Here is a 9,854-nt window from a genome sequence, read left to right on the forward strand (position 1 = left end):
GCCTGAAGCTTGGAGGGGACCTGGATCGCCCCTGGACCCAGGATTTCTTTTGACTATGGCAATAGTGATGAGGTTGCTAATGCTGATTGCCTTCCACAAGCATTAACTGGCGTGGGTATGTGCCATGTGTAATTCTTCAGGGAAGTATCCTAGCAACCCATTAGACAGATGAGGAAAATGAGGCTCAGAGAAGCCAAGTCACTTGCCCCAGTTTCCACAGCAGGGCTGGGATGTGCACCCAGGTCTGGCCAACTCTGGAGCCAAGCCCGTGCCAGCTGCTAAGACCCCTTTTGGCTTTGAGGCTTCCAGAGTCTGTGTAACACATCACAGCCCCCGGCAAGGGAGGCGGATTTCAGGGAGCAGAAGGGAGGACTTCCTCCCGGCCCAGTTGGGACTCTCCCGGGTCCAGTGGCTGGAGCTCCATTTCCCAAGGCTCCTGAGTTTTCCCCTTTGGGGCCAAGGAGAGCCCAGGTCCCAGTGGTACTGTGGAGGCTCTGCCCCCAGGATTCTGCTGGATCCCTGGTGCTCAGAGTAGGCAGGCAGGACCAGGCTGGGCCCCTCATCCCTCTGGACCCTGCAGTGTCCACGTCCACCTGCCACCCACTGTCCCTGGTCCTTGGCCAGCTCCTCTTGAATCCCCACCACAGGCCTGATGCCCCATGTACAGATGAAGAAACTGAGGCTCAGCGATGGGACCTGACTTGACCAGAGTGAGTAAGGGTCAGAGTGAGGACCAGGACAAGTCCATTCCAACCTCAGAGCTCCAGGGTTGAAAGCCCCTGCCCCCATGCCCAGGGTCCCAAAGACTAAAGAATAGACTGATCTGTGCAGTTTTTCCCTCAAGGTTGGTCTGTCATCCCTGGGCAGAAGGCAGTGTGGGCAGCCGCTCTTGGCAGGCCAGGTCAGAGCCATGGTATCAACCCACCTTAGTTATTTGCTGCTTTTCTGGGTCCACATCCCCACCAAGAATGCAGGTCTACAGACCACCCCGCCTGCTCTGAGCAGTTTCTCTAGGCCGGGCTCTTTTTTCCTCCGTGGTCTTGGTACCTGGATACGCCAGCAAAAGTGCTGGTAAAAGGGAGACCTCTCTGCAGGTAACTCCTCAATGTGCACTGGTCTGCCCGGCCTGCAGACCAAAAGTGAGCGGGAAGGCAAGGGGTTTGCAGCCTAGAGGACTTGTTTTGGTTCCTGGGTCTACCACTTACAGATATGTGGGGTTGGACAAATCCCTCGACTCCCCTGAGCCTCAGTTAACTCATCTGTGTAGTGGGTATATTGAAATTTACATTATACGGTCATTAAAAAGATTTTAACATCATAAAATACAAGACATCCATAGCATAGTACTTGGTATCTAAGTGGAGCTCACTAAATGATGTTTTTAAAAACTGAGAGACAACTGTCCTTGTTCAAGAAGGGAGATTTCTCGAATCCTGCTCTCTGTCCTACGAAACAAACAACTTTGTGTCCACAGAATCTGGTTGCTGGTAAAAGCCAGAAGCCTCGTCCCGACCAGCCAGAGTTATGTCAGCTCCAGTCCTGGCTCCATCACCAACTAGCCACATGGTTGAGGGCAAAGCGTCTCTGTGTGCCTCAGTTTCTCCCTCTTTAAACAGGGAGCATAGCAGCTTCTCCCTGGGGGTTGTGGTGAGGATGATACATGATGATGTGGTTTATGAAAAACCAGGCATATAGTAAGTGCTGAATGAATCACCAGTACAGCTTCACCACTTCCAGCATCACACACGGACAAACCGTGCAGGTGGGTCTAGGGAGCGGGGTTGAGAGAGAAGCTCAAGGACACTTTCCCACGCTCGTCCTTGGACACCAGGCAACCTGACCGCACCCCCTTCCCAGTTTTCTTGAGTCACCGCTCTGTCTGAGGCTTCAACGGGCACTAGATGACAAGACCACAGTTATGCACTGCCCCCCAAAGCCCCCCGGCCTGGCACCTGGGCCACCGTGCTCTGCCCCTCCATCCCAAGCCCAGGGCTTTCCAGGTGCCCAGAAAGAGCACAGGCCAGGATGTCAGGCAGGACTTGGTGCAAATCTAAAGTTCTGAAGTCTTGGTCAGGTTGCTTTATTTACAGGAGCCTCAGTTTCCTCATCTGTGAAGTGGGAACGGTAAGAGCAGCAGCCACGTTGCAACTGCTTATTTGGGAATAACAGCAAGTAACACGGATCATTTAGGAATAAGAACAAGAAAACACTGATGTACCAGACCCGGCATCTCCTGCACGAACGTCTGCTACTTCTCCCTCCCCACATCCCACCAGCAGCACCCACCCCAGATGCTCTGAGACCCGAGCGGGAAGACTCACAGTTACTGTAACTTCCCCCGGATGGCAGTTCTCAGGGGCCCAACCCACACCCCTTCGGTACTGGGACCCCTTGTCAGTGTTGGCTTAGCCTGAGCCATGCCCCCTCGCCCCCCACTTGTGTCCCAAATGGTGGCTGTGCTGAGAAGGGCCCGGAGATTAACATGGCCCAGCTTGGAGGGTGGCAGCAGAGGGGCCCAAGCACCTCGGGGATCTGGAGGCGCCTGGAGGGTGGGCCAGATGGGGGCTGGGCATCACCTCCTGGGTAGAGGGGAGGGCCTGCCTTCCACATGGGCCCACGTGGCACCTGGCACGGGGCAGTGCTCGACCGAAAGACGCCGGTGGCAAAGACTTTGCAAACAAACCAAAGCTCCCCAGGTCCTCTCCTCCAGCGACTCGCCAAGGGAAGGGGCAGGTAAGCACTCCAGGAGGCCCTGAGCGGGTGGGAGCCCCAGACTGGACCCCTGCACCCACCAGGGATCCTGGGAAACTTTCAGGGTCCCTGAGCCAAGCAGGGTGGGGGGGTGGGCAGCTCCCAACTGCTGCCTGCAAGCAGCCTAGGAACTCAAGGACCTATCCATGGGATGGGAGTGACAGGGTTAGACACCCCACTCCAGAGCACCCGCCAGACTCCCAGACACATCCCTCAAGGCCTCTGGCACCCACTCCAAGTTGCTTCTGGGCAGCGATGTGCTTTGCCCAGGGCAGGGCTCTTCCTCAGAAGTTCCCGCTGGGGCTCTGCATTCTCAAGGCTCCCACTTTGCAGGGGACTATGGTCTGGACATCCTCAGCTCCCTCTTTCCCCAAGCCAGAGGCTTGCCTGTTTCTGGGGCACCCTTCCTGCTAACCTCATTAGATTGTTCCAGTCAGTTTCTGAGGGGCACCGCTGGCCCTGGCAGGGGCGGGGTGGGTCCAGCTCCCTCCACAAGGCCTGGCTGGGTGGGTGGTGGACGACGGGCGGGTGCACTCACCCAGAAGCAGGTTCATGAGCACCTCCTGGCCGGCCAGCGTGCTGCTCTTCACCAGGCAGAGGATGGTGCCCCCGATCCAGGGGATGCCGTGGCCCGTGATGCCGATGAGCTTGACCATGGAGCGGGCGCTGGCCCAGGACGCGGCCCGGCCGGCACATACCCCCAGGCGCTTGGACATGCAGATGTCAATGGCCAGCAGGGAGTTGAAGGCGATGCCCTTGAAGGAGGGGTTCAGCTGCATGCAGTCCTCCTCAGGCAACTGCTGGGACTGGCGCCGCTCGCGGGCCCCGTCCCCAGGGGCTGGGGGCTGTGTCGAGGGGCCCGAGGCCTTCCTGCCCGAGCTGCGGGGCTCCGGGGCTCCCTTGGGGGGCTGGTTCAGGGACAGGAACTCGGCTCGGTTGAGGACGTTGCTGCGGTCCCGGGCCCGGGCCCGGCTCTGGGAGGCGGGCATTGTTGACGATCTCCTGGCAAGGGCCGGTACCAGCCTGGCCGTGAGGCCCTTCTCCCCCAAAGACGCCGGAGCCGCCCCTGCTCTCTGCCTCCCTGCCGGCTCCTCAGCAGCTGTTAAATATAGAGAGCAGGCCTGCACATGGCTGTTTACCTCCGGCTGCCACCGGGCTCCTGGGGAATGTCAGTGCCAGCTGGGCAGCCAATCGAGCCCCCCAGTGCCGGCCAGCGCCAATGGAGCCACCGGGAGGCAGACGCGTCCACAGCTGGGGCCTGGCTGCCTTGGGCCTGGGCTATTTAAACCTCCCAATGGCTCGCTCTGGGCGGGGGCGGGGGGGGTACCGTGGGGGACTCTGGGAAATGTAGTCCTCCTACAGGTCTGGCCTTGGCTGAGCCCCCAGCCAGAGGCCCAGAGGTGGGCCCCTGACTCACCCCTGCTTTGACCAGCTTCCCTCTGAGCAGCCCAGAGCCCGGGGAGCCAGGCCCACCTGCCCCACTGGCGTGGATGGCTTGGATCTGGTCCCATGGACCAGACAGCGGAGCCCAGGCCAGAGGCTTCTCCGGACACCCGATGGGGTGAATGACGTCACTGACAGCATCATTCTGGGTCTGCTGGGGGCGGGGCTGAGCCCAGCCCCTCCCCTCCGTGCCAGCATTTCATTAAGCTGGCAGGCTGGGCTTTGATATTTTTCAGTCTTGAATTTGGCTTCAGTGCACGACTGTTCAATCTGTAAGACTTGATTTCAGGGAGGGGTAATGAATTGGTTGGTAATGGATCTGCCCCTTGGAGGTGGCCTCCGCTGCCTGGAGCTTTGTGGAGGATGGGATCACTGTAGCAGCTTCGGGCAACCTGTAAATAGTTCCCAAGCTCCTGGTGCCACACGAGGTGCCTGGCACTGTAGCGAAGGGAACACACACGTGCATCCCTGTCCCCCCGAAAAAAGTTATAGTTCAGCAGGGATTAAATGAATGACATGTGTGAATGATTGCAAGCATCACGCGGATGTGTTTCCGGGTCATACAACGGGGCTCCAGGCCTGGCCTGCGGGTCGTGGGGGGCTTTCCCCCAGAAGGAAGAGCAGGTGAGAGGCCCCGGATAGGGGAGAGCCTTCTGCTTCCTGTGAGGTCTGGGAGCCCGTGTGGTGGTACATGGACCGAGGGGGCAAGAGAGGCTGCCAACCCAGAGAGGAGCAGGCCAAGAGGGATTTGAGTTCAAGGATTCGGGGTTTGAGTTGGGCTTCCCCTGCTGCAGAAACCCAATCTGACAGCCCTTTAAGGTCTGACCGGGCCTGGACTCAAACGGAAGCCGCTGGTTTAGGGCAACCAGCAGAGTTAGAAGTGAATGCCCTGGTGTCATGATTTATTATAGCAGCCAAGGCCTTGGATGAAGACAGGTTTCCTCCCAAGCATGGAGCCCCCTCCTGTCCCTGGGAAGCCCCAGATCCACCCTGCAGCCTCCCAGGGAGCAGGTCCATAGACTCCCAAAGACAGGAAGCTGCCTGGGTGGGGTGCGTGCTCTCTGGTCGCCTGGAACCAGCCTGGGGGCTCCAGAGTCAGACAGATGGGGGATGACCTGGGGCTCTGCCACCAACTAGCTGTAGGACCTAGCAAGTCACTTGGTGTCTCTGGGCCTAGTCTTTTTTGTTTTTCCTCTTGTAACACAGAAATACTAGTGTCCACCTTCCAAGGGCTATTGTGAAGTCAAAGAGATGATGTCTCACTGACGCAAAATGCTGAGCAGGGTCCCTGCTATGTAGCGAGCCTTCAAGCTTCTGGATTAGGAACTGGTCTGTTTAACATATGAGGCAAAGACCTCTCTCCCTCTGAGTGACTCTTTCAGAAGCACCCACCTGCCCCCCGAAGTCTGGCCCCTCCTCCATACCTCGCTGGTGAGAAGCCAGACACCAGGAATCCTTAGTCTGGGGTTCCTTGTGGATTCCTGGCACTTCTCTTCCAGAATGTTCCACTCAGCCCATGCAGCCACAGAGGAGGATGTCCCAGACTGTGTCACATCCCACCTTCTTGGGTGTGGCCATGATGACCTGTGCGGCCCTGTCCTGAACTCGGACAGATGCACATGAAGTTGGGTGCAGAACGCATGGAGAGTGAGCAGTATACTGTGGTCTCTCTGTGTTCTAGCTTACTGATACCATGTAACCAGCCTTCCAGCAAAGTCATGATATCATGCCCACTTTACAGATGAGGAAGCTGAGGCTCAGTGGGGTGAAATCCAGAAGAGGTGAGGCCCAAATCCCAAGAAGTCCCTGGGGCCTCCAGACTCAGATGTTGCAGACCACAGGGACTGGGATGTGCCCACTCAGCTTTCCAGCAGGGCATTCCCCCCACTCTTCCTGGATGGGGCCCATGATCCAGGCTGACCTCAGGAGGGGAGGAGGAGCCCAGCCCAGAGAGGGGCTATTAATATCCAGAGGCCTGTGTCAGCATCTTGGCCTGGCAAGAGCTGCCGGCAGGTTCCCAGGGCTACAATGGGCTCCATGTCGGGGAGGGCCATGGAGTCCAGCTGGACTTTGGCCCAGGAGTGGTGAAAAGTGGGCTTTGGATTGGGTCAACCTTGGGTTCAAACCCCAGCTCAGCTTCCTCTACTTTACTGACCACAGGCACATCCTGCCAGTACTCCTGGCTTCTCTTTCTCCCTCAGGCGGCTCACTCAGACTGAGACCTGCCCCTCCATCTGTAAGCTGGGGTGACCCAGTTCACCTTCTCAGGCAACTGAGAAGCAGGCACCAATCCTTTATGAGCTCCTACCACAGGCTACACTGTCCCACTTCTGAGCATCTTAGAATTCATTTATCCATTGAATTGATGCTTTCATTGATCTCTTCCTGCTTATAGTTCTGTATAGTTGGGGAGATAGTATATACACCTGTGAAATAACTAGCCAGTTTCCAAAACAGTATATTTTTACCAATAGCCTTATTTTTTCTTATCATCAAATGTTACAGTCTTACAGCAATAAATTCAATGAATACAGATGATATAATATAGGTGTAACCCTGGACTTCCTTGGTGGTCCTGTGGTTTAGACTCTGTGCTTCCACTGCAGGGGGTACAGGTTCCATCCCTGGTCAGGGCACTAAGATCCTACACACTGCGTGTTGCTGCAAAAAAAAAAAAGAAATTCTATTGCCTGGGTGCCACGACTGTTAGCATGAGAACGGTCAGGTTACAAAGGAATTCGCACTTCTCATTTCCAATTATTGAAATGTTTTATGACAACCAAGTATTACTTTAACAATCAGAAAGAATATCTATTAAACTGTATCTATGTATAGCAAATACAGAGATAAACAAATATGCATTTAAAGTATGACTGTATTTATATATCCTTTTAACCTCTCCCTTTTCATGTAACAATATGGACCTGGCAATGTCTCCATGACAGCCCATCAGTCTTCAACGACTGCTTGGTATTTTTTCATGTGGCTGGGCCAAACTTTGTAGAAGCAATTCTCTGTTTTTAGACATGTAGATTGTTTCTATTTTGTGACTGTTCAAAACTATTAAGTATTAGGCGGCATAGCCATCCTTACACACACATCCCTGTGCACTGAGGCAGAATGTAAATAAGTGGCTATAGCAGCGAGTACCAGATAAAACGGTGTTTGGATGCAACCCCGTGAGATCTGATGAGTCAACCTAAGCCACCTACTGCAGCGCCCAGACCCAGAAAACCAGGACAGGGTCAGAGACACTTCTAGCCAACATGGCAAGTCTAACCACACTCTTCTAGAGCCGAGGAAGAAAAGGCTAGAGTGGTGACATCACCTATAAGGCCACAGAGCTGATCAAGCAAGACCAGAGTTAAGATGTGGGCTGGCCGATCCCTATAACTCTGAGCCAGAAGGCTGTCTTCCCAGCCATGAGTTTTTCCGTTTCCCACAGTTTTTCTGTTCCCTACCCACTTGGCCTCATTTGTCACTCACTCATTCGCTCTCTCCCTCTTTGAACATTTAATTTTTTTTTTTTTCTGACTTTGTGGCAGGAGGGATCTTAGTTCCCTGACTAGGGATTGAACCTGTGCCCCCTGCACTGGAAGCATGGTGTCTTAACCACTGGACCACCAGAGAAGCCCCTGGAACACTTTTTGGGGTCTGCTATGTGTCAGGCCCCCCTCCCCATGCAAGAGCAACGGGCAGGACAAAGGTGGTCGCATGCCTGCAGACCACCTGGCCTCTCTGAACCATCGCCTCACCTGGCCCTTGGTCCATATAACTTCTCTCTTCTAGCACTGTCCGTTACTGAGAGAGGAGTGTGTGGTGTGCAATGAAGTGTCTCAGGACTCAGCCTAAAGTCCTTGCCCCAACCACTTGGCTACACTGCCTGTCACTTGAAGGCAGGAGAGATTTTCTGGCAACATCCTGGGGCCTAGAGCTGTTTATACATCATAGACCCTTGTTATTCATTGTCTTTAAATGTTTAAGATAGATCAGCTGCTACTACTGAGCTGATAATACTCAGTTATGATATGATAAATATGATAAATACTACTACTATTTATCATTAACTTGTACTTAACATTGCTCCTTGGCAGACTCAGAGCTAAACCCGCGTCTCAACTGTTGCCGCAGCTTCATAGGCTTTTAGTCCCTGAGGCACAAACGAGAACACCAGAGCTCAGAGGTGAACGGGTTCTCTCTGAATCATTGCGTGAGCCAGCAGGATACCTCAGAGTTCAAACATCACCCCAATACCCCTTACCTTCTCCTGCCCTTTAATTCTCTCCTTGGTCAGTTTCCTTTCTAACACGTCATACACTTACTTGCTCTGCATGGGTTTAGCAGAGTGAGAGCCCGTGAAGCAGGGCCTGTTGTCTGTTTGTTCCTTTGGGGGCACAAGTTGTCCAGGGAGCCTGGAATCTAGGTGGTGTTATTGCTTAGTCGCTCAATCGTGTCCAGCTCTTTGTGACCCCATGGATTGTAGCTCGCCAGGCTCCTCTGTCCATGGCATTTTCCAGGCAAGAATACTGCAGTGGGTTGCCATTTCCCTCTCCAAGGATCTTCCCGACCCAGGGATCGAACCCACATCTCCTGAATTGGCAGGCAGATTCTTTACCACTGAGCCACCTGGGAAGCCCATCTGGCACCTAGTAGCTCAATAAACGTATATGGAATGACTGGCTGGCTGGGCTCTGATCTACAAATCTTGCTGTTAAAGATAGATGGCCAAGCGGAGGCGGGCTATTTGGGGGTGATGGCCCCAAAAAGAGGAGGGGAGGGGTGAGAAGCTCCACTCTGGGGAGAGGCAGAGCTGGCGGGGAGAGGAGGGAGAGGCAGCCTTGCGAAAAGCATATTTCATCACCGCCTCCCCCAACCCCGCCAGCTCCCGCCCCGGATCGCTTTCTCAGTTCGCATTTCCAAGGCCGCTCCTGGGTTATTTCGGTCGGGAAACCTGATCCTTCGCTGGGTTTATTTTAGCACCTTGGAGAACTCCCAGTGCCGCACCCGATCCGAGGCCGCACCCAGCCTGCTGACCACGCCTCCGTCCCCGTCGCTCGCGGCGGCGGGGCGCGCGCGGGGAGCCGGGCCGAGCAAGCCTCGGAGGCGCGGCGTCCGCGTCCTCCTGCACCTGCGGCGCGCGGGACGGTGATGCCCAACCCCGCCGCCGCGAGGATGCCCCGGGCGGGGTGGGGGCGCCGGGGGATAGTACCAGGTGACCGGTGGCAGGCACCCGTGCTCGCTGCCCAGGCCGCTGCCAGGACCCGGGCGCCGCTGCTCCCTCCTGCCGGGACGGGGTACGTTCGAGAGACCTGAGAAGGCGTTTGTTGCACCGAACTGCGGCTCCGATGGCGAAGCCGGGGACGCGGACTGGCCCTTGCGCTCCAGGCTGGAAGAAGCAAGCCCTCCCCCCCCTCCCTGCTCATCCCACAGGCTCATTAAGGATCCTCTCCAGCCCCAAAATAACATCCTGCACGCACACGTGCACAGACATGCACACTCACACACGCCCCTACGGCCCACCCACTCACACCCCAAACGTGCTCCCCCCTACACTCACCATCACACACACATCCGCACAGACACACACTCTCACCCACAGACACAGGGGCTCACATCCACCCCTACGCATGAACGTGCGCCATCGTGTACACTCACACAGA

General features: G+C 55.7%; 1 protein-coding gene across 1 annotated transcript; it reads right to left on the reverse strand.

Annotated features, from left to right (window-relative positions):
- Window positions 1-2,845: 2,845 nt before the first annotated feature.
- On the reverse strand, window positions 2,846-4,037 carry PPAPDC3 (phosphatidic acid phosphatase type 2 domain containing 3). Its single transcript, XM_010856790.1, has one exon. It carries the CDS (start codon window positions 3,738-3,740, stop codon window positions 3,171-3,173), a length of 570 nt encoding a protein of 189 aa, XP_010855092.1. The 5' UTR covers window positions 3,741-4,037; the 3' UTR covers window positions 2,846-3,170.
- Between the last annotated feature and the right edge of the window lie 5,817 nt (window positions 4,038-9,854).

Source organism: Bison bison, unplaced genomic scaffold (assembly GCF_000754665.1).
Source record: "Bison bison bison isolate TAMUID 2011002044 unplaced genomic scaffold, Bison_UMD1.0 scf7180017864375, whole genome shotgun sequence".
NCBI lineage: Eukaryota > Metazoa > Chordata > Mammalia > Artiodactyla > Bovidae > Bison > Bison bison.